This window comes from Halichoerus grypus, chromosome 9, assembly GCF_964656455.1.
Source record: "Halichoerus grypus chromosome 9, mHalGry1.hap1.1, whole genome shotgun sequence".
Taxonomy (NCBI): Eukaryota; Metazoa; Chordata; class Mammalia; order Carnivora; family Phocidae; genus Halichoerus; species Halichoerus grypus.
In genome coordinates, this window is record NC_135720.1 from 127,794,440 (window position 1) to 127,820,265 (window position 25,826).

Below are 25,826 nucleotides of genomic sequence, written 5' to 3' on the forward strand. Positions count from 1 at the left end.
CTACGGTCATTCTTCTCTGCCTATTTACTTCTCTTCCTGATCCCTACACACTGAGGATCTACGGCTCTTCCTCCACACGTTTCAGCCTGTTCTCCCTTAAATTGCTCACTTTGAGTTCAGCCATTGAAAGTAGACATGGGGCTTACCAAGAAAAAAACAGTTTTACTACAATTAAACCCCATTCTCCAGGATCCTTAAAGAACGAGTCTTTCCAAAGGGCTAGATTCACCAGATAGCTTACAAATTAGTCATTAGTCAGGAACAAAAATCTTCCTGAAATGGGTGTTCAATTCGATGATCTCTCAAAACATACAGTCCCTGAATCTAATTTCTGGATTTCTCAACAACTAACATAATCATCTGAGAAACATGGATAATCATACAATGGCATCCTCAAGGATCTAGACTTCCAGTCCCCCAAATTTAATTTGTATAAGAGTTATCCAAGGGTGCTTATCAAAAATGCAGATTTCCAGGCCTCATTCTCATCCTCGAATCAGTAACTTGGGGCGAGGCTTGAGAATCTGAATTGTAACAAGCATGCCAAGGTAAAGGTAATTCAGGTGGTCGTTCAGACCACACTTCGAGTATCACCATCCAATATGGACAGAAAGATAAGACAGGTTTGTGTGTCCTTGATCATACAACTTACACAGCTTAGGGCAACCACATTTCTATCTAAAATCAAACTGATTCATACCTGAATAATTATGGGTTAAAAAATATGACCTTTCCCCCTTTTCCCATCAAACATGACTGAAATCAAGAGGAAATATATGGCATGTCATCTCATTATATCGAAATTCCATTACCTGACCTCAACCTCAATATGTCATAACTCATCTCTTCACATGCTACTCAAATGTTCAACTAAGAATATTTCACTCTAGGGAGATGGCAAAATCTAATTGAATATTTTAATTTAGAAAATTCAGTTCTGGGATTTCTACGCCCCCCCCCTTTTTTTTACTGTGAAAACAAAAAGTTGAATTTTCTTTTCAGTTTCTCCTTGTTAGGCAAAAGATAAATTTTCCCTTCATTGTCCCTGAGAGTTGAACACATTGGGGAAAAATTGGGCACAGCCCATTACTTTTCCAAACCCCAGTGACTGAGCCTCAATGCACAAAAAGATGGCATTTCTGAACATCTGCAGCATGATTAGATCAAAGACCAACAAATTAACCACAAATGGTTTTACAAGGAGCAGGCAAATATATCATTTGGAAAGGAGAAAACTTTTGGCAATGATAGCTAATCAACGTTTTTCCTTTGGGCAACCCACTTCGTACCAAAGATACCTAATAATAACAGTAATACCTGGGCAGCATTTTCTATTTTATAAAGCTCTTACATACACATTATCACATTTGATCTGCATGTCAATCCTGTTACAGCATTGATATTAGCCCATTTTACAGGTGATGGAAAAAAAGATTAGGAAAGTAACAATTTGCTCACATTTTCCCAGCTACTAAATTGTTGATTTGACTACATCAAAAATGATATCCAACTTTACCACTTCCCTCCATTTATTCAATCATTCATTCACAGACATTTTATTAAGTGCCCATATTGTACTCAAGGACTGTTTTTGGCACTGAGGATAAAAATAATGGAATGAAGACAAACAAGTTTCCCTTCCTCTTTGAGCTACTGTCTGGTGCGGGAAGGGATCATCAATAGCCAAATAAGACAATTTTAATAGTAACAAATGCTCTAATTTATCTCTACTGATGTTGAAAAAAAGCAAGATAAAATAGTGATGCACTAGGAAATGACCAGAGGAGCTATTCTGTTAAGAACGTTAAGAACATCTAGTCGAAGAAAGTGACAGTTAACCTGAGACCAGCCATGTCACAGTGGAAGGAGGAGCCCTCCTAGGCAGGAAGCCACAACCAATTCTGTGGCCCAGGAACAAGAATGAGCTGGTTGTGTTCAGAGAATGGAAAGGCGTGAGGCTGGAGTGAAACACACAAGCAGAAAAGGAGTATGAAATAAAATGAGAGAAAGGGATAGAGACCAGATCACATACAGTTTGAAGGCCCAGGTAAGGAATTTGGATTTTATTCTCAATGCTATGGCAGGCCACTGGAAAATCATAAGCAGAGGCTTGCCATGATCCGATTTGCAGTTTACTAGATTGACCTTCAACGGTTCTGGAGTTCATGATGTTTTTGTTTGAACAGAAATCGTTTCCCTGCCTTCACCGTGAGCTTTGAGAGCCCCATTGGTTGAAAAGTCATTGACCACGGCCTGGTATATGTATGAGGCCGATAAATGGGAAAAGATAACTGGCCCTCCTCTTTGCAATGAACAGGTCATGTGACCTTGGAGACATTCTTTACCCTACTCAGCCTTTTGTGACTTCACTCGGTGTTCATACGAGAATTACGGCCTTAGAAGTAATTGTGAAGCGTTTTGTATAGATATTGAAATATTAAAACATATTCCCTCTGAATGTGAGCGAGTTCAAATATAGAAGCAAGTTTCCCCTCTTTAGAGAATTCAGAATGATTTGATTGTTGAATTGCATGCAAAGTGAACAAGAACTACTATTTGGTAACTAGGGCATTCTTAACTCCGAATACATCAGATGTGAACAGATGTAGAGAGCAGACACAGAGGGCAAAGATGGATTTGTGGCATTTCAAAAGCATTTGCAATAAAATAAAGAATGTCAATCTACATAAAACACCAAAATTTTTTTGAAGTTAAAAAAAATTTCAACTAAGAGACAGGCAATAGTTGACTATTTAAAGTCTGCAATGAGGGGCTCCTGGGTGGCTCAGTCGTTAAGTATCTGCCTTCCGCTCAGGTCATGATCCCAGGGTCCTGGGATCGAGCCCCGCATTGGGCTCCCTGCTCAGCGGGAAGCCTGCTCTCCCTCTCCCACTCCCCCTTCTTCTGTTCCCTCTCTCGCTGTGTCTCTCTCTGTCAAATAAACAAATAAAATCTTTAAAAAAATTAAAAATAAAAGTCTGCAATGAGACTGGAATTTTTAGATTTGTTCATTTTAGAGATATTTGAGACAGCCACATTTCTAAGTGCTAGAGATACAGCAGTGAACAAAATAGACCCAAGTTCCTACTCCCAAGAAGCTCACATTCTAGCACTACCAAATAGTCTTAAGATTAAATGACCACCTGTCAATATCATGTAATGTAAGAGCCTCATTCCCAAATGTTAGTTTACTACATGATACAAAACCTGTCCTCCAAAAGGACAGAGAAAGAACCTCAAAAGACAGGGGGACTTGGCTTTAGTAATAGAAATAAGCCTGGTAAAAATACAAAGAAATATAATAGGAATTGATGAGTACTTTAGAGATATGGAAAAAGCCAATATGTTTATCAGTTCTTGCTGCTTCCTTTAGGATGGATTGTGAACTTCAGTGTTTGGACTGTGGGGTCATTCATACCTTGGTTGCAATTTCAGCTTCAAACATCTGGGTAAGTCCTCATCTTTAAAACCTCAGTTTCTCTTATCTGCAAAATGGGTTTAACAATAGATTGGGTTGTATAAGGTTTGCATTGATAGTGTATATTAAGCATACTGTGAAGAACTTGACACACATCCGGCAGTCAATTACACCTTACTCTTCCTCTCTGCCAGAGACTACGAGGCACAGTGATAAAGCGAATTTCCACACTGAAGGCCTTGAAACCCCTCGCATCACTCTGTAGCAATGAGTAGAGGCAAAATAGCATCAGATAAGTTTAATGGAAACTGAGCTGTCTTCAAGGAAATAAATCAAGGCTGGATTAACTAATACTTCTGGAAGAGATGTTTTGAAGAGCTGGAAAAACCTAACAGAGGAAAACAGAGAACATTCTACATAGTGGATTATTATTATAGTGATAAAAATGGTTATAGCATAGAATTAGTTCCTACATGCAACCCACTATGCTCAGCAATTTATACACCGTATTATTTAATGCTCACAAAGTCCCTATGAATTAGGTATTAGATTCCCATTGTACACATGAGGGAACTGAGGCCAGTGAGAATAAGTGTTTTCCTAAAGCGTTGAACCCTTAGCAGAACCAAACCACTGCCAAGAGTGGGATACATGGTCAGTGACCACCCATGCCATTCAGGGAAAGCCATTTGCAATCTAGGTTCTCACAAGTCTGGGGGACCTCTTGACCAGCAGAAGTGACCCTGTCAAGAACTGACAAAAAAATAGCCTTCCTCCACCTAACATAATGGACAACTTTCTAAAACTGCATAATATAATATATTCTTGGATTATTCCTTATTAATGGTAATAATCAATAATCAATAAAAGCAATCATGTTCAGGCTCTAGTTTTCCTAAGACTACTCCTTCCTATGAGTTATTAAAATCATTTCAATTTTTTGATATTAAATGTCACATAGACAATAACCTCTTGCAAAATGTTGGGTTCATCATATTTTAAGAATTAATACTTTAGGTCATTTTAATCAGTTTCTGATATATGCAGTTTTCAGAAAGCACTTCAGGGAAGAACACTGTGGCCATGACTAATAATGACAAGAATATGAACTATATTCTTCATATACATATTGGAATCAGAACATTACTGAAGTACTTTACCATCTTAAGTATTTAGGAAGCTTTAAATAAAAAATAAATTTGCCTATTTCACTGAAATTGAGCATCCTCTTTTCAGGCATAAAACTTCAAACTTATTAATTTCATGGCTATATTTTAAAATGAGTGCCAGTACCAGCTAGCTGCCTACATGATAAGTGTCTTAAAATTTCAAGAAGAGGCACTAAATTTTTCACAGTATTTGTGTTTCATTCTCAGTGTAATAAAAATATGCCACCCCTTTTAATAATGAATAACAGATTCTCAGTTTGATTTACATGCATGGATTAAATGTCATGTTTGAAAAGTTGCTATTTTATTCATATTGGATTTCCCTCCAGTAAAACAAAAATGGTGCCCATCTACTACTATAATAATGATACCTTGCCACACTGATGTATAAATATTAACTGGTTGATAGACTTCTTAAAATTCTATAGATACATGAAGTAGCCTGATAGTACAGTGAGTCTAAGTAAGGTTTTCTCTGGAGCTTCTGAGGTACGTATGTATGCCCTACAATTAACCCAAACCCACCTACATACAATGTGACTATGCCAGAGGGATGGGAGAGCCAGACCTTATTTCAATGATGCCAGATTTACACATTGAATTCTAAAAGGTTAAAATCTATCATTGCTTCTTGTTTCCCACTGGAAAAAAAGAGGACTATTCACTGTCACCACTTCTTCATGAGCCCCTGGAATCATGTTCTAGGGTGGCCATAGCAAAGTACCATGGGCTGGGTGGCTTAAAAAACAGAAATTTATTTTCTCACAGTTCTGGAGGCTGTAAGTCCAAGGTCAAAGTGTTGGCTGGGTTAGTTTCTTCTGAGGCTTCTCTCCTTGGCTTGTCTCCCTCACATCGATCTTCCATTGGTGTGTGTCTGTGTCTTAATCTCCCCTTCTTATAAAGACAGCACCATATTGGATTAAGGCCCACACTAATGACCTCATTTTAACATAATTAGCCTCTTTAAAGAACTTATCTCCGAATACAGTCACCTTCTGAGGTACTGGGATTTATGACCTCAGCATATGAATTGGGGGGGAGGGGTGCAAAATTCAGTCCATAACAGCCCCCTCTCTATCCACCCTCATCTACCACATCTACTTCCTATATGCACATGGCATAACTAAAGAACAGCCATTTCATACAAGATTCAAATGCCTTTTGGGTGATTCAAAGCTGAATTTAGAAATAAAATGATTCTTTTTTTTTTTTTTTTTCCTTTAAGCACACAAGGTTCTGTTTGTAAAAGCTACCCAAGCAATTCAAGGAGAGGGTCCTGACTTTATTCCTCCAGCTCTTGAGATATTATTTGGTAATATGAGGAGCTACATAAATAAGCTTTTCAGTTACTTATTGCTGCAAAAATCAGTGGCTTGAAACAACATTTTACTATATCTGCCAATTCTGTGGATCAAAAAAAGAGGTCTGATTGAGCAGAGTGACTCATCTACTCCACACAGCATCAGGTGGGGCCACTTGATGCTATTTAACTGGTGGCTGGGCTGAACTGAAGGGTCCAAGATGGCTTCTCTCACATGCCAAGCACAGTGGCAAAGACAAATAGAAGGCCAGTCCCTGCCCACGAGTTCTCTCCTACAGTCACAGGGCCTCACCTTCTGGTCTCTCTAGCAAGGTAGATTTTTATGAATTCTTTTACATAGCACCCCAAGCACCTAAGGGCATGGCTTCCAGTAAGACAGGACGTGAAGCTGCCAATCTTTTAAAGTCTTTTAAAGCCAGAACTTACACCTAGAAACTGACAGCATCACTTCTATCATATTCCATTGGTTAAGCAGTTACAAACGTTCCCCCCTCAGAGTCAAGGGGAGGAAACATAGATCTCGCTTTTCAGTGAGGGGAATAGCAAAGAAGTTACGGCCATCTTTAATCTACCCCAACATGTTATTGGTAACTGAGTGAATGAACAACAATATGCAAAATACGTTATGCAATACAAATAAAATTAACATATTTAGCCATGTACATTACAGGGATCTTTGACTAACCCAGCAACTTCCATCTGAGTTAACACCAAACATGAAGATTTCCAATAATTCAAGCAAGCTAATGTGAATTCAGAAATGCTACTTGCCAGGTTTTCATATTTTTTCTCTCTTTTATTACTTGTAGTTTTTCCTAAGTCTGAAGTGCTTATTTATTTATTTACTAAACGTACTTTTCATTTGCACAGTGAATGAATAATTTAAACAACTTTGTTTAGACAGCAATGACTAATAAAAGGAAGGTAAATGTGTATGCAGTTAATATAGCTCTAGAATAGGGGTGCATGCTTGCTGAGAGCTAGATTTTTACATATACTTTTTAAATTCTATGATTTTCTTAATAAAGAGCTTGTAATTGCATTCTATAATTAGAAAGGGCAATAGAGCTATTTTCACTTAAAAATATCAAAAAATAATCTGGAGAAATGTTTGCTTGGTCTTTAAAATAATCAAGTTTACAGTTAATATAACATCAAACAGGTGCTTTCAGGGAGGTCCCCATGCATGTCTAAGTACCCAGGAAATTCTCAGAAGCATTCCACTTGAGAATGAGCTTTGTTGAATTTGCTCATGCTTCAAGGAAGTGAGTTTATGAGCTCACTTCTCTCTCTAGAAAATGTTTACCTAAAATATTGGTTTTATATATTAAAGGAGAGAGACAACAAAAAATAAACATGAAATTGTAAAACCATAAAACATTGATATTTATTTTCTTACTCATTACCAGGGATGGGCTCCCCATTTATAAGTAATGTGAAAATCGTATCTCTTCCTCCAAATTGATTTGTTTCTTCTCAATCAGGTCTATTTCCATTTTAGAAACTACTGTTACCAAGATTTGACTCTTAAGATTATCTTGACATTTCCTTGTACTCATTTTTGAAAAACTGAATTTACATTAAACTTATTGCATCTCTATAACTAAAGTTTCACATTTCGTTTCCTTTTTTTTTTTTAAAGTATCTATTGAATGCCCACTATGTACAAGCACCATATGCTCCAACAAACACACCAATAAACATGATATGGCCTCTGTCCTCAAACATGTGAAATCTTGTTGGAGCTCATTCATGTGTATAAACAATAGCATGATTGAGTTTGAGATTTCAAGGATAAGTAGGAGTTAACATCAGGGACAAATGCCCAATGGCACACCAAACTTGAAGGATATCTGGAATTCAGGCACAGCTTGAGCTAAGAGTGTGCTTGGGTACATAATGGGAAGTTTGCTCTATTTAATGAGGGTAAAGACTGTGGACAGAGGCTGAGGCCACATGGCCAGTGTCTTTGAATCCATGGCAAGGACTTTGATTTATCTTAAGAGCAATGGAAAGTCAACAGATGTTTCAAAAGGGAAGTGTTGTAGTGATGTGATGAAAAGACCACTTTCACTAATGATGACCAAGGGAACATTGGTGATGCCCCTGGGGTTAGTGAAAAGCCTTTTTGGAAGTAGAAAGGAGTTGAATATCCAGAGTTATAGAGCAAGGGTTTCATTGTCAACCCTGCCCTGCTAAGATGTTGGGTAACTAGCATTATTTCTCCATAATGGAGTTTCTCATCTGTGAAATAGAAATATTAATGTCTACCACACTTATTTCTTTTGAGGTTAAATGCCATAATATTAGTGAAAACCGTACACTCTATTTGGGTCTGAAACACTTCACTGGTTTTAGAAAGGGTGGACTTAACCTATAAATGTTCACAATCGCTTGTTTATCCTTTCGAACAATATAGTCATGGACATGTTAGAAAGAGAAATAATGACATACTTTATTTAATCAAAACTTCATTTTAGGCATATATTTGGGGTTTGTTTATTTTTTATTTGTTTTTTGGAGCTGGTTTATTCTTAATTTTAAAATACTTTAGTCCTTGAAGCATGTCGGCTCTGAGCTGCGCTATATAACATTTACCCTAGACCACAGCTCTATTGGTGGTAAATAACATCATAAAATCAACCAGGTTGGGCTTCTTGTGATGACTATTTTATGTGGAGATCACAGAGGCACAGGGAGATTAGGTGACTGCTCTAAGTCACATTGCTAAGTAGGTTTTGGAACCAAAATTCAATTCAAGGTAAAGAGCACACACTTAACCACCATTCTACCAGGTCTTGGTCCCCTGTATTTATTCTTCATATTCAAATATACAAGAAAATTTTCTATGATAGTATTTCTAAAAGTTTTTTTTAGTAGTTAAGAGGTATTTTATTTTCCTGAATCCAAAGACAAAGTCTCATCCAGCCGCAAATAAGTACAGAGCAGATCCTCTTGAAAGTAAGAGACTAATAGATGTCTGCTCATTGTGATTCTGTCATGTAGAAAGAAGCCTATGTTGTTACATTTTGTTCTATGAGCTTCCTTTTCCTGTAGCTTCTCTGCTATGTGTGCTTTTTAATACCAATGATGGCAAATATCCGACTTCTTTCTTAAAAAATCCTCAAATGGCCACAACTTACTGTAAGGCACATTATTTTTTGCCTTCAAACTAGTACTTATAAAATTTCATCATTCACACACTGACATGTGATTCAAAAAACAGATGTGCTTATCGAATAAAATGGGGTTAAGTACCATCAAAATTGAGTGATTTTTTCCCCCCTTGTTGACACAGACCCTCAATCCAAGACCTGGTTTTCTTTTCTTGGTGGTGTAGGGTAATGTGAAAAATGAAATATGTAAGCCCAAATTGAAGGAAACCATGGTCTTAATGGAATCATTAGAGAAATTGTTCCAGAATGCTACATCCTTCCAGAAATAATAACCCTGTAATGTCAGCAAATTCGGAGTCAGCATGGGTTACCTGCTCCACACAGACGTCCTGGTCATGTTTGTTAGAGCTGCCTGAGGCTTAGCCCAACTTGAGCACATGGCCTTTCAGAACTCTTTTTTTAATTCATTATTCAATGTTCTTTGCCTGAATTTTGCTAGTTTTGCTTCTTTAACCTATTATTTGTATCCTTTTTTCTTTTAAGTTGGCCAATCCTGTACCCAATGAAAAAGAATTATAAGCATAGCAGTGTTATCTAATAATGAACAAACTGTTCTTTCAGCTCAGATGCTATTGCCAAAGTACAATAATAATATTTTTAATTGTCATATTTAAATATCATCTTTGAATAATGACATATGTTAAATGATAATGGGAAAGCAGTTATCATAATCATCACAATTCTTAATTTGTGACTTTTTAAAAAGTAGTTCAGTATATTTTCTATTTCAATTTTCTATACAGCACTAAAGATTTCATGTTTATTTATCTGCGTAGATTAGAATATTAGAATATTAGAAAACAAGTACAACTGAAGAAATAGTCAAATTTTTCACCAAATTTTCAAAGGATCAGTCCAATTTTCTTATAATAAGATTTTCCTTATGGAATGGTTTTCTATAGTTTATCATCTTTGTAATTATAAACAAAATGGATTCCCACAACAGTTTAAAAAAGGCTTCAATCAGTCCTTTCCAACTGTGGTATACACATCTTGTGAAAACAGAGATGTCTTAGCCCCAACACTTGACTCAATTTTGAGTTCATTAGTTGGAGAAATAAGCATTTAATTGTACAAATTATACAATCATTTATTCTTTCTTCTGCTATTCAAAAGCTCTTAATTGCCTAATATTTTATTAAAATTGAATAGAAAAAGCATAGTGTTTATTTTATATTCCTTTGGAAAATTATAAAATATTTCAAATCTAGAAGATTCAAAAGAATAATACAAGATGGCATTAGTCCTTTCATTCTTCCTTGCTCTTGAAAGATATTTCTTGTTAATTCTTTTAGCAAGGTTATATTGGTTGTGGGTTGAATTGTGTCCCCCAAAAGAAGATATATTGAAATCCTAACCCCCAGAATCTCAGAATGTGACAGGATTTGGAAATAGGATCTTTGTTGATTTAACCAAGTTAAGGTCATTAGGGTGGGTCCTAATCCATTATGACTGGTGTCCTTACAAAAAGGGGAAATTTGGACACAAAGACAAATACACACAGAGGGAAGAAGATGTGAAGAAACACAGGGAGATGGCCACATGAAGACAGACGATAGGAGGGATGCATCTACAGGCAAGGAACGCCTGGGGCTACCAGCAGCTAGAAGAGAGGTACAGGACAGTTCTTCCCCAGCACTGAGAGAGAGAGAGAGAGAACAAAGGTCCTACTGAAGTCTTGCCTTCAAACTTCTGGCCTCCAGAATTGTGAGACAATAAAATTCTTTGTTTTGAGCCACTAAGTTTATGATCCTTCATTATGGCAGCTTTAGGAAGCTCATCTAATATTCTTAGTCAAAACGGTTTCTATTCATTTGGAACATCCCCCTGTGCCAACTCTTGAATGATAGGTTAGGTAACCATCTTAAATTTTCTCCCAGGACCCTGAATATATTGTTCAATTGTCTTCAGTCCTCACTACTGCCATCTGCAGCTTCGTCACTATGTGTCCACCTGCGGATTGATTTTACTTTGTCCTGCTCACAATTTTTGCTCCCTTAATCTGAGAGTTTCTGGCAAGTCTGGGAAATTAATAGCTGTTACATCTTCGTATAATGTTTATTCCCTCTTTTTCATTATTCTCTGCTTCTGGGAATATTATAAGCTGCATGTTAGACCTTCTTTTCTAAATCTTTCCAAATCACTTCAGTTTTTTCATCTCTTTATCTCTTAGAGCTGCAGTCCAGGCAAGGTCCTCAGATCTGGCTTCCAGCACATTAGCTCTCTGCTTAGAGGGTCTATTCTAAGTAATATATCTTTTGAATTTTTAATTTCAACTACTATATATTTTCCATTATAAGAGTTCTATTGCTAGGTTAACAGGAGAAATAAAATTTTAAACAAAGCTTAGAGAAAGAGAAATTTCTCATTATTTCCCTCTATTGGTGGGCAGATTATTTTTTTTTGTCCAGTCTATCCTTTTTGGGCTAGTCTTGAATATCCTAGTTTAATGCAGGAGACTTTCTTTCAAAACTCCATATCTAATGGGCCCAAGGCCTCACCTCCTGAATGGCCATTAAAATCCAAAGCTTTAGCTACCCAAGATTGATCATCTCCCCAGTTAACTCACTGCCCTGTCTGGTTTTCAATTTCTTCTTCATTTCTGATAATCAAGGAGATCCTTTTCCCTCTTGAGTGTTTATCTGTGCATTTAAAAGCCACTGACTGGCTCATATCTCATCTAGAATTTCCAGGTATTTATAGAACCTAACCTGAAAATAAAATATGTCTTTGGCTCTGGCTTCTGGCAGAATGGTAGACTAAGACAATCAGAATATTTAACTTAGTTTATCATCCTGCAAAAACTGAAAGACAAAAGGCATATTTCGGGGGGTGGCATATACCTTCTCAAAGATCCTTGCTTACGCATTGTTAATGAACATGATCAACAAAGAAGGCAATGTTTTCTATTTGAAAGATTTCCAGGATAAATGTCAAAAGACAAGTAGGTTCCAAATGTCTCTACCAAGGAACTATTCAAAAATCTTCAGGCAAAACAAGCTTAAGTCTAAAATCCATAATTTAATTAAATATGATTCTGACGATAACTCAAAAGGGGGAGGGAGTTGTTATTACCCCATTTCACAGGAGAGGACTGAAGCTCAGACTTGTCAGTCAACTCATTGTTTCAGATCAATTCCACCTTGTAATACAGAAAAACCAATGTTAAGATGTGGAATTATTTAGACAAAATCCAAATGATAGTATCTGGAAGTAGTCTTTGGATGTTTGGGGTATATTACTTGGGGCTTACCAATATATCTGCTGCCTCCTTTGGAGACTTCTCAAAAGCTTTTCACCTTAACCTTCAAATATTTACCTCCTGGCATAGCCTGATGCCAAAAGGAAGCCAGCTTTGATACTTCGTAACTTTGTATCCTCATTCCAAGATCCATTAACAAGGTAAACTTACATGTGGGTAATGCAGGCCTTTCCTCAGCATTCTGGGTGCTTCTGTAATTAGGATTTGCCCTTCCTTTTGGGCAATGTTTTCTCAGTCCATCCTTTCTGCATGAGAAGAGATGACCATCTCCCCGCACTGTTAGCACTTGTAAGATGCCCTGCATTCTCAAAAGACCTTATGAAGCCAATTTCTCCTGCTCCTGGAGTTACAATAGAGATGACCCTGTCTTAGACTTGCATTTTAAAAGTAGTGACATAAATATCTTAAATGTCCCAATATCAATTACATACCCCATGCACATTTATGTGTTTGTGTATGTGTATTCCTATTATTAAAAAATTGCCTTTCTGGAAAACTTGCTGTTTTAACTGTCAGTCTCCCACAAACGGCCAGCAGAGTGACTGGCAGGCAGAATTGTATGGTTAGTGAAAAATCTGCTGTTATTGGGTAGAACCCAGTGGAATGAACAGGACTTTGAGCAATAGCATTTTTATTCTGAAATCAAACAGCCTCAGATGACTTCTCTTTCCTGTCAAGTTCTGGAGGTTTTGGTGCTTTGCTTGTTTCTGTTTTTGTCCTGAAATTTGTACTTTTCCTATATACACTGAATGCGAAATAGCCTAGTGCCTTTCTTTAGGGATCCAGGATTTTGTTAGGTGATACCAAGGGATGCATGTAATTCTGTGACATTTTGTCAGGCTGTTAAAGAGTAAATTTTCCTTGACTGTGGCAGGAGGTAATTATTTTTGTTTGTTTTCTCCTGACACAGGGGAAGAAAATTTGGGGTTATTATTTCAACTATTCCAAGACACTTCTTGTTCTTTTTGGCAGGAAGGGAAAAATGCATTTTACTATTGAAAGAAGGGCCGGCCTCTGCTTTCCCCTACAGACTGGATGCACTTTTTTTAATGCTGAATATTTTTGCAACAACAGTCACGTAGTGGTTCTGCCCCTCTCCCTGAAGCTGTCCTTAGTACACTTCTTCAGCCCTCCTGGCATTTGATCTGCAACACTGTTAGGATCCTCCAACAGCACGCATGGAATATTCTCAAAGCAAACACAGCAATATATGTATGTGACTTCTGCCCTAGAGTTCACACTCTGATAGCCGGAGCCAGGGATGGGCCTCTAAATCCATAATAACAATAATAAGAACATAATAACAATAATAGAAATAACAATTTCTATTGCCTTTTAACATCAAACAATTAATTATGCAGATGGTTCTAAAAAGCAGGCTCCTGAAATGACATATTCTGTTGCCTAACTCCATGCGTTAAAATTTCAGGTACTTAATTAAAATGTACCAAAAGAATGCAACAGCCCATTAGGTACTGATTGAATTCTTTTTTAAAATAACTAAAATTTTAGGTCTCACCACGTTTCTGAAATTTCTCTGAGGTGAAGGGTGAGAACCAAGACCTCAGCTCAGGGGCTGAATTATGTCTGCTGCCTTCTTAGAACGCATCCTCAAAGTCTGATTCCATAGAGGCAGTGGGTTCCCCCAGGGAAAAATGTCCTCTCTGTCCAACCCAAGACTAGCTCCTCTCACAGGTATCCCCCCGCCCCTCCTTCACAAAGCCTTTGGGATCCGTTATTAGAGGGAAAAAAAAAAAAAGTTAACTGACATTGTTCTCAAGCAAATGTCAGTTTAAAAGTTACTTGCCATATAAACATCCATCATATATATTAAAATGAAAGTCCACTGGGTAAAAATTTATGGGGTTCATTATCAAAGAAACAGAATAATTATAACAATGATAATAAAAGAAGGCTCTAGATTCCTACTACACACTGGCACTGGATTTCCACAAGTATATTCTTAGTCATTTCTCACAATGTGTCTGGTAGACAGATATTATCCCCATCTCACAGATGAGCCAACTGAGGTCTGGTTCCCCAGTGACAGTTGTCTGCCAGGATTCCTTTTCGCTTGAGGAGAATGCTGTCCCAGGAAGAGCTGAGGTCTCTGTCTTAGAGAGACTTCTGGTCTTACCACCCTCATCAATACTACCAATTCTCCAAACCATATAGAAGTGGACCATGGATACATTTTAGGATTAAGCTGTGACCTTCACTGAATGTCTAGTTAGTACATGGCTCCCAACAGTAGGAGGGCTTTGCTTTTTGGTTTTAACCCCTGCCAACTTTCAAACAGAGAGGTCATCTGGCCCTCTGCTCTTATTATTCATTGGTGTGGCTTTTAAGAAGGCTAGATCTTCTCTATTTCTTAAAATTCACTACAGAGTTGTTGCTCATTAATAAAACAAAAACAAAAACCAACCAACAAAACAAGAACAACAACAAAAACACTGTCCTCAAGGAGCATAGATATCTAACAAGTAAAGGTGGCAAAAAAATGGAGGTTGGTAATTTTCTTCTTGGACCCTACAAGGGTGGCCTCCTAAGTTTGTAGTTCATAGATCTCTGTACAGAATGGCTCATTTTTTTATGGCTTCACGTCCCATTTTAATTTTTTCAGTTGGTCAGGATAAATACAATACATTATCTGAAGAGTATATTCATGTGAATAATACATTACAACCCTTAATGAAATACCACATGCTAAAATTAATTAAAAAGATACTTTTAGCACAAAACCTAAGGGGAAGTGGGGAAAGAGAGCACTTCTATATATTTTAGAGAGAAATTAGGTTTTTTTCTTAAATATCACTCTGTGATACCTATATTGACTCTCAAGATGTTTGTTTTACGCATTCAAATTAATAGTATACAAGGCAATTCTATATTTGTGAATAGTCAGTGCTCGTGCCCAATGTCCAATGTGTCAGCGTGCGGTAAGCGTCCTGGGACTAACCCAACCTCCTTTCTTTTTCTTGGGTTGGAGTTTCCTGGAACATGCCCCAGAGGAAGCTGAGCCTTCCTTCTCTGCTTCCAAAGGTAACTTGATGATCTGCTTCTCATCCCTGCATCCAGGGTCACTCTTTTTCTTTTTTTTTTTAAAGATTTTATTTATTTATTCACGAGAGACAGAGGCAGAGGGAGAAGCAGGCTCCCCGCGGAGCAGAGAGCCCCATGCGGGACTCGATCCCAGGACCCTGGGATCATGACCCGACCCGAAAGCAGACGCTTAACCGACTGAGCCACCCAGGTGTCCCCAGGGTCACTCTTTAATCTTACCCACCTCTTCTTGTCTTACTCAGCACCATCTTCTCTGCAATCCCTTTGCATGGTAAACACATCCCCTATATCCATAATATATTTTCTGAACAATCCTTCCAACTTTGCTTCTGTCCTAAAGCTTGGTTCTCACCTAAAATCAGCGTCCCTGGCTACCTACACATGTATACATGTACTACACACCAAATAACACACATCCTCAATCGCTCAGCGCATAAATCCTAAAAAGATGAAGAACTAGACCAAGCATCCACATTATATGTTCTTGATACATAAAGATAGCATTTTCATTTTACACTGGACTTAGAGTGTCCATTTATGGTCCACAACACATGCTTGGTGCATAGTAGGCGCTCACTGGGTATTTGCTGGATGAATGAATGAACGAATGAATGAATGAAATCCTTTCTGTTTACTACCCAAAGTTGAATACCTAAAGCTATATCAATAGGGATGAAAAAATGGACAGATAGGAAGCATGGGGAAGCTACTTAAAAAGTGTTATGTGTGCAAAAAGTCCAGCTTACCACATAAAGGCTTTCATGGAAATACAGCCCCACATCATAAAAGTTTGCATCATGCCTCACTGGATGTGTTCTGGTCTTCAGCTCCTCCGTTTGCCTCCACTGCAAGGCACAGCCACCTGGTCGACCAAGCAAGGACACTCTGAGGAGGTAAGAGCCTTGGGGAGCCTTGTTCTTGAGGCCCCTTATGCATTTCATCTGTATTTGAAGACGCTGAGGCACCTGACTCTGCTCAACCTAAAGACAAGACAGGTCTTTGAAATATGCAGGAACTGGGTAAAACCACGCAATTAGCCACAATGCGCTTCTCGGGGGTGGGGGGGAAATAGACAATTATTTTCGCTCAACCTGTAATTGTCAGGTATTAGCAAAGATAACAGAGGAGGACACACGATATATAATTAGGAGGTCAAAAGGCAAGGCTGCCAATTATGCCAGGGAAAGTTTAGCCAATTTTTAAGCATGGTATGTTAATGATCTGTGACATCAGAAACCATTCATCTATTATAATAAGATAGAATTAACAGGAAACCAACACTTTTAAAAACCACACATCATGCTTCTTCAAGGTATCTGGGATGAGTGAACATGGGCAGTGAGCTTTAAACTCAGAGTTTGAAAGGCAACAGCCCTTACTTCTGACACTAATCACAGACCATATGACACTGTAGGAGAGGAAACATTTTTTCTCTACCCTTCATGGTCTTCGCTGGACTACAAATTAAATTTACATGAAACAGATTAACAGGAGAAAGAAGCCAAAGTTTTATTACTACACAGCAAGGCCCAGTAATGAAATGGAAACCTACAGAAATGACCAAGGCAAGCAGTTTTTCTACCTTTTAGGAAGAGAGACAATACATTTGTGAGAAATTGACAGGATAAAGAAAACAAGTGTTTGAGAGTTTTAATGAGGAAGGAATTCTAAGCAAAATTTGGGCGAAGTAGTAGATCAGTAAAAATAAATAACAAGGTTTCCACATCTTTCTCCTCTTAAAAGTTCCAATCTCTGGTGATAACCATGTCTTTTCACTTCTTAGTACAGGGAGGGTATCTTCCATATGGGAGACTGATTTCCTGTGTTCAGGGGGACAGGGGAGGTTCTGAGTGGTCTTGCACTGGCTGTTTCTCAAGCAGCTTCAATTCAAAATAATCACTGTGCCATTGTGGTACATTTGGAGCAGCCTGCCCTTGGTCCCTAGACCACATTGAGGAGGGAAGTACAAAGTAGGTCAGACTAACATCTCACCCGGTAGATAGTTTTATTCAGTTTCAACATGAGGTCCACTTGCCCCATCAGCTTCAAATGAGAATAAAAAAATAAAGGAGGGGGTAGCATTTGTAAGCGCTTTAACTTACAACTTAGCATAAATTGTATGTAACAAGAACATGATTCAGGCATATTTTATGGGACATTTGAATTTCATTGCTTACCTTCAGCTGACAGAAATAGGCCATTTTCATTTTTAGTAAGTGCTGGAAAGTTTATACAAATTGATAAGATTTTTAATGGACTTGTTTCAGATTAAACAAAAATTAAACTGGGATTATTAATAACTCAAATGTCATTAAGTCATGTTTTCTATACTCACAAGTCCCAAATAGTCTTCAGAATAATTTGACCTCAAAGAATTCTCTATTACATTGTGCTTTAAGCAAAAAATAATGTCGTTTCTGGAAGCAGGTTACTCTCTTGGCTACCAGAGTTAGTAGCACTACTCATTAATCTGCAGCCAACAGTAAGTACTTATTAATCCTGCCTCAACTTTATTTCGTGAGCGATAATATATATTTCCATATAGATAGTATGCTTCTGGAATCAAATCACAGTTAAACAAACAGCGAAAGTTGCTAAACTTCTTTTGTTTTTTCATATAAATCATACTTAAAAGCTAATCAGAACAACAATTATTTTTGGTTTAATTAGAAAATCTTAATTAACAAAAAAGACTTAACCTTAATATTTTGGTTTCCAAAAATATTTGAAAAATTAACACCAAGTGAATAAATAAGACAATCTCTTTAAACCTCAAGGCAGGATTACTGATGCAAGCAGACCGAGTTATTAAACACATTCTAAATTAAATGCCTCTATGAATTTTATACTGAAATATATTGTGATAGTTTTGCATGCCAAATGTGACATTTTGTATTTTAGATTCATCTTCTGTAGTAATTTTGAAAATGTCATACAAACAAAGATTTTGTCATTAGCAATGGAATTACTATGCATGGCCGCTTAGCCATCTCTTTGCTGGCTCTTGTGGTTGTTTCAAGTCAGCAAACCATAAAAAATCTTTATCTCTCTGAAACACAGCAATTTGGAAGATAATCGAATGGTGACTAGGGGGCAGAAATGCCAGTCTGAGGAATTATACCACAATCTCTCTTGCATTTACAACCTTCCTCAAAGCGAGTGTCAGATGAGGAGGGAAAGAAGACAGAAGATCCATCAAATCTCAAACCTTGTCATATTTGCATGATGGCAGCCCTGCCTCATTGTCTGGTGAGAACCCAGCCTGGCGCCATGGACACCGTGGACATGAGGAATTCCAATGGTTTCACAACTGAGAATTTTAGCCATTCTATTTTAGCAAAGACTTCTCCTCAAAAGTATTAACTGAGACCTGCTGAAACTCTGTTTCTCTAAAGGGTCCCACAGGAGGAAAAGCACAATAGGAAAGGGAGTCAATAACAACTAATCTCATCACTTGGCATTTTGCAGCAGAGAAAAAGTGCATCATGAGAGCCTCACCTTCCAGCAAGGTCCTGCTGCTCCCTTTGATTCATGAGTTACTTCTGGGAGGCTGCAGAGCTTGGCTGCGCTGTCTTCTCTACAGACATTTAGGTCTGCAATTAATGGTTGACTTGGCGCTCTGCAGCAGTTACAAGAAGAGGGGAGATAAAAGGAACAGAAATCGACAATGGGCATAATGAAAAGGTTTGCCTTTGGAAACACAACACAATTTGATGTTTCCCTTAAACATTGTGTCAGATTAACTGAGAACTAGATAAATACCACATTGTCACCATTGATTAAAGTTGGGGAGGTGAGTAGCTTTTGAAATGGGATCCTACAAAATACAAGACTCACAATATTCAGTACTGATCTCCCAACAATTAAAATGTGGCTTGTTTCAGAAATTACCAGAAGATCACATATTTGGTAAGACTTTTCGCCACTTCATTTTCTACCCCCAGCCCCTTCCATCCTATAAATTGATAAAGAAACTCTGGAATGGGGAAATCATTTAAATAGATGAATAGCTGATATGACATAAACCTTTTCTTTTTTTTTTTTGATGCAATGGTCAGAGATCAAGATCTATTTCTGCCCTCAAAATGTTCCCCAGGCTTTTTTTTTTCTTTCTCCTATTAACATTTACTGACTTTATTTGAGCTTCTTTTTTACTGACTATTTATTTATTTATTATTTATTTATTTATTTATTTTAAGCTTCACGCGTCCTCACAACATTCACCTACTTTCCCATATTCATTTGATTAAGAAGGATCTTGTATTTCACTTCTTCTGACTTAAGCTTAATTCCATCAGCAGGGCCATCTCTGACAATGACTGTTCCCCCAGCAGAGGAATGGCCTTTTGGATCTCGCAGCTGATTTAGTTTCTTGTGATAGAAATGATTTCCCTTAATTTGGTTAGAGCTACATTGACACAAGGGTTCATTAGGACACCCATTTGCTGGCAATTCAATTTCAAATTAAATACACTTTGTTGTAAATTTTATTACTTTTAAACTACTGTATCTATTGTCTTTAATGGCCCTATTATACAGTTATGAAGGTAAACAGATTTCATTAGTAAACATCAAACATGTTAGGTTAACCAGAGTGAAATGGTTTCCTCAGTTTCTTTCTTTGGTCTCTTGGCAAGCATTGTAAGGCACTCATGAAATATCCTAAAAACTTAATCTAAATAGTTAGATGCTGAATTCATGATTATCATGCTAAAGGAAAAAAAAAGATCCTTAGTTGCAATCCCAGTTCTTTGTAATTAAAGGTTTTCTAAAAATAACTTCCTTAGTTAAAATGGAACATGAACATCAAAAGGTTAATACGCAGCTTTAACATGATATTAGGTACCTAGAGTTAAGTCTAGAGATTTGTGTCCCCTTGGAGCAGTCATACCCTGGACCAGGAGCCAGACCAGACATGAGCTCGTTTTGAATTAGGTCCTGTGGCATATTACTACTCTTTTTTTTTTTCACCTCATATACAGCACTTATTAATTTTGTGATTATATAAATATATGTTTACGTTTGCACATTATACAAAATTTGATTATATAAAAAGCCCCCCAAAAGTCATCCATTAGTCCACAACTCAGAGATAAACACTAATAAAATACTGAGGTCTATTCATCATAGCTAGGTAGCTAAATACACCTTTTTTTCCTCCTTACAAAATAAGGCCGATGATGTAAGTGTTATTTTGTCACCCATATAATGCACTTTGTACATTATAGGCATTTTCCATGAGATTAAGGTTTTTTTCTACAGCATAATCTCTTATTGTTGGGTATTTAGGTTAATTCCAAGTCTCACTATTATAAGTTAGCCTATAATTAAGTCTCTTGCATATAATGTCTTGTCTACCTCCCTGGCCATTTTCCTGGTCTGAAGTCCTAGCCCTAGAAGTACGGTGATCAGGGCTACTACACTGAGTGTTGACTGACACCTCAGCATTATATAATCCTGCCCCCATGGCCTGTTCTCTGGGGCACTGAATACTCTTCACAGAGAGACAGGTCCCACTCCAGTTGATACCTTATTTTCTCTGCTAGTCAGATTAGAAATTAAGTAAAATGACAATGAATGAACAGTACTGATGTCTACAACAGGATTTCTCAACCTCTGCCCTATTGATATTTTGAACCACATAACCCTTTGTTGTGGAGGCTGGCCTGGGCACTGTAGAATGTTTAACAAGATCTCTGGCCCCTGCCCACTAGATGCCATTAACAGACCCTTTCCTAGTCCCAGTCGTGACAATAGAAAATGTTTCCAGACATTGCCAAATGTCCCCTGCGGGCAAAATCGATCCCTGTTGAGCACCACTGATATATGTATGAACAGTTATTACTGAATGCTTAGCATGTTCAGGGCATCCTTTTAAATATGTTATATCTATTATTTCTTTTAACCCTTATGATAATCCAACAAGGTATTCTTATTTCTGCTTCACTGATGAACTGATGCTGGAGAATGTCAACTATCTTATTTGAGGGCCCAAGATTCAAAGTGAGACCATCTAACTTGAAAGCTCCTCTGAACCTACACCTACTACTTCTGCATCTCCTCTTCTGACACAGAGAAGAAGCAACTGCCACCCCCAGATCTTGGAAGTTCCTACCTTGGCTCAAAGATGTAGATACTTCCTGAGAGGTAAATGAGACATGGCTCCCAGCTATACCACCATTCGCTATAATGCCCCATCCCCAACAGCCGTATATGAATGAAAGGGCACAGACAAATTTCAAGAAGAAAGGAGGTCCCAGTTTCCACAAACCTGTCCTTAGGATGAATCAAACTAGGGGTGCCTGGTCCCTATAATTGACCCATATTTAATCAATAGCAAAACAAACAAAAGAAAAGAAAATGCCTTGAATCTACCACGAAGGAACATACTTCTTGAATGTTTTGTCAGTCTTTAAACAGGACATAGGAATGTACTGATTGAGTCCTTCCTCTTCAAATTTCAAATCCTGCATCAAAGAAAACAGAAATGAAATAAAATTGATTAAAAATACACTTGAAATGTCATATGCAAAAGTGGGCTTTTCTAAGACCTGGATATGCTTACTCTGAAGGTTAAGGTTCCAGGAGACAAATAAAAACATGGGAGTTATACCTTGGGCAGCCACCTTTTATAGAATATGACTTTCCTCACTCTGCTTAGTTACTTTTGGCCAGGAAGGTGGAGAGGATAATAAAGAACATTAAAAAAGGAGGAGAAATGTTTGGTGGATGCAAACCCAGTTTTTTTTATCTGTTTCTCTCTTTCTCTCTCTCTCATGTACACACACACACACACACACACACACACATGCACTCATACCACACAATGGAACACTTAAAATGTAAACGGACATATGGCAGAATGTGTAGGATGCTAGAGATGTTAATAATAATTATGATCGTATAATTTATCATCCAATCCAGGACATTTTGGTAGGCAAAGAGGAAACAATTATTCTAGGACAACAGGCATAACCCAGGACTACCCCATGCCCAACATAATGTATAGCAACCCTATTAATAATACTCATCCAGATGTTCTGAAAGGATATCATAGACAAACACCAACACATTTTGAGAAGATGAATGTTGAGGGAATGAAAGAGAGAAAGAGAGAGAACTCAAGGTGGAAGCTTCAGTCCTTTATAACCTAGCCTTGGAAAGGACATAGCAGCACTTCTGCTATACCCTGTGGGTCACACAGATCAACCCTGGGACAGTGTAAGAAGGAACTACAAAAATGTGCTGATAGGACGCCAGGATCCTGACTCCATAGCAATCACAAAAGCCAAACAAGCACATGTTGGCAGTTGCTTAAGTCTCAAGGTTGGAATGATTCTCCATGGCTCTCAGCTCTGTTCCCTGGACACCTGGTTCCACTCCATGGATCTTCCTTGTTTTTTTCATGAAAGCTAGCCCATGTTTGCAGCTAAGTCATTTCCTGCCAGTAGATTTGGGAGTCCAAAGACTCTTTTATTTTGGTTTCTCTCTGTCTCTTTTAGTTCAAGCAATTGGTTTTTCTGCTTATCTAATTCCATTTACAACTCTGTGGGTCTTCTGTGAATCTTAGCAGAGTCCACTTCATTAGGAAAAAACCAAACCCACAAATCTCTTCAAAAGAAGACCTTCCCTTCCACAGGCTTCCACTGAAAGATGCCATGTTATGTAGATAAATAAGGTTCTTAATACAGCTCTGCCAAGAGGACCTCTAAAATAAGTATGTGAGATCTAATAAAAAGTCTGATTCTACTAAGTAAATCTTTTTTTTTTAAGATTTTATTTATTTATTTGACAGAGAGAGACACAGTGAGAGAGGAAACACAAGCAGGGGGAGTTGGGAGAGGCAGAAGCAGGCTTCCCGCCGAGCAGGGAGCCCGATGCAGGGCTAGATCCCAGGACCCTGGGACCGTGACCTGAGCCGAAGGCAGACACTTAACGATTGAGCCACCCGGGCACCCCTACTAAGTAAATCTTCTTAAATTTATCACATACTGATTAGCAGTGAGATTTCATAACAACAATGCTGATATACATTTATTGAGCACTGATACCCTACAAGGCATTGTATTTCATTCAGTCTCTTTTTCTATGGCTATCATTATAGTTTTGCTTTATACCAGACACAATGCTAGAAGCCAGGAATACAGTGGTATATAAAGATTTATATTATACCTGACATTATAAAGTCATCTTTCTAATGAACACTATAAATAAAATAAACTTGAGAAATGAGTAAAACAATGTCAAGGATGGTAAGAACAATCCAAAGAACAGTCTAGAGAAGACTTTTAGGGGAGGAAGGTTGTGGGAGGAAGGTTAGGAAAGAGTGATTTTTTTAAATGAGACCTAGTAAAAAAATAGTTTAGCCATGCAAAAAGCGAAAGAAAGTAATTGCTCCAGGCAGGAAGAACAGCATGTACAAAGGTCCTGAGGTAGGACATAGTTTTACATATTTAAAAAGAAGATAAGTGTGGTCTAAGTACAGCCTCAAAGGAGAATATTGGGAAATTGGGTTGGAAACATAAATAGTTTCCTGCTGGACCTGCAGGTGACGTTAACCAATCTACATATTATGGGCAATTGGGAAGCCAGTAAAAGGTTTAAGTAAATGAGTAGTAATTATCTGTCCTATATATAACCAGTGATGAAATCTTAAAAATATTAAATGCATGTTTATTTATTCCTCTCTCCTATAAATCATGTTTCTCAGCAAAATTCAGCTACTATAATTCCAGACAATTGGAGAGGGGAAATGTCTTCTCAATGTGGAGGACCTTAAAAAGGACTCACAACCGGGGCACCCGAGGGGCACTGTCAGTTGAGCCTCTGACTGTTGATGTCAGCTCAGGTCGCCATCTCAGGGTCATGAGATCGAGCCCCAAGTCAGGCTCTGTGCTCAGCGCGCAGAGTCTGCTTAAGACTTTCGATCCCTCTCCCTCTGCCCCGCCCCACCAAAATAAATAAATAAATCTTTAAAAAAAAGTCACAACTAGAATGCATGAGGCAGTGGGGAACATTTCCCCTTTTGCTCCCAGTGGATTATGAACTGGAGAAGGAGGTAAAAATAAGAGAATCAAGCAGCCACATGTACACCCCCACCCCAACCCTTCTCGTCCAAGGCAGAAATCCTGCAGGAATTGCAGAAGAAGTGTGAGACAGTTTGAGGAGAAATCAAAGGACAGAAGGGTCATGTCAGGCTTTCAATTAAAATTCTGAGAAGAGACATGATCCATGGTACTGCATGTACCAGCATGGCAGGTGTGATGTTAGTCAACCACGTTAGAGTAAAAGGGGTGCTTTGCTGTGGTCAATCACCAAGAAGGCCCAAGTTTAGAATCTATATCAGTGAGGGTCCCAGCAGAAACATACGCATTCTCAAAATTAGATGACTGGAGGAAGAAGATTTATTTACAAATGTACTATTACAAGGCTGTGGATTTAGGAGCAGGCTGTTCCTACTGTTAGGCTTGAAGGGATGAGGAGACAGAGTAGTCACCAGACACTGGAAGGAGAGTTATATAAAGTCATCTACTCTTGAGTAGAACGGTGACCCTGGGTGGAGGGATGGAGGCAGCTTAATGCAGGGAGGGAAGAACTATCACATGACCTCTCTTCTCCCCTTCCTAGCCCTTAACAACACTCCCCATTGATGGAAAGCAACCAGAAGCCATAGGGAGCGGGAGCCCTACAGATGTGCCCTCACAGTTTAGTTTTGTGTGACAGAGAATACTGTAGGTTTAGCCTGGCAAGCTTACCAAGGAGCAAATGTGTATGCAGAAAAAGCTGTAGGGTGAACCACTTCACTAAACTAGGAAGTCTTGCTGATGAATTGAATGAGGAAGATAAGGGGAAATAAAAAACCAAAAATGAATTTCAAATTTCTGGTCTAAGTCAATTAGTGTTCTCTAGTGCTGTTTACTGGGATAGGAAAAATGGGATAGATAATGCAAACACAGTTGTTGTGGTTTTTTTTTTTTTTTAAGATTTTATTTATTTATTTGAGAGAGTGAGAGAGAGCACGAGCAGGGGGAGGGGCAGAGGGAGAAGCAGACTCCCCACCAAGCAGGGTGCCCTATGAGGGACTTGATCAGGAATCTGGGATCATGACCTGAGCTGTAGGCAGATGCTTAATCGACTGAGCCACCCAGGCACCCACAAACATGGTTTTGAGGGACAAAATATCAGCTTCCAGGTTGGACGTGTTAAATCTGCAGTGTTTTTGTGATACCCGCATGGCAATGGTAAGTAGGAGTGAGATCCAGGAGTCTGACAGTAAGAGCAGAGGTCAGAGGTTCTGGCTGTCACCAGCAACATAATGGAATTTAGGTGATGGGAATGAACGTAGCCATCCTGAGACCCTTCTAAGCACTTCTGTAGGCTTTGTCAGTTGATGCCGATGCTCTGAGTGTCAGACCGA

At 38.3% G+C, this 25,826-nt stretch overlaps 1 protein-coding gene across 1 annotated transcript in view; it reads right to left on the reverse strand.

The window, feature by feature from the left end:
* LOC118555715 (uncharacterized) overlaps positions 1–25,826 on the reverse strand; it is a gene marked incomplete at its 5' end in the record, with an annotated part of 226,852 nt that overhangs the window by 140,325 nt on the left and 60,701 nt on the right. Inside the window, 4 exons of the mRNA XM_078054373.1 lie at positions 16,156–16,389; positions 18,908–19,028; positions 19,638–19,817; positions 21,800–21,876. Of these exons, the coding sequence (XP_077910499.1) occupies positions 16,156–16,389; positions 18,908–19,028; positions 19,638–19,817; positions 21,800–21,876 (612 nt within the window). The remainder of the gene's footprint in view (positions 1–16,155; positions 16,390–18,907; positions 19,029–19,637; positions 19,818–21,799; positions 21,877–25,826) is intronic.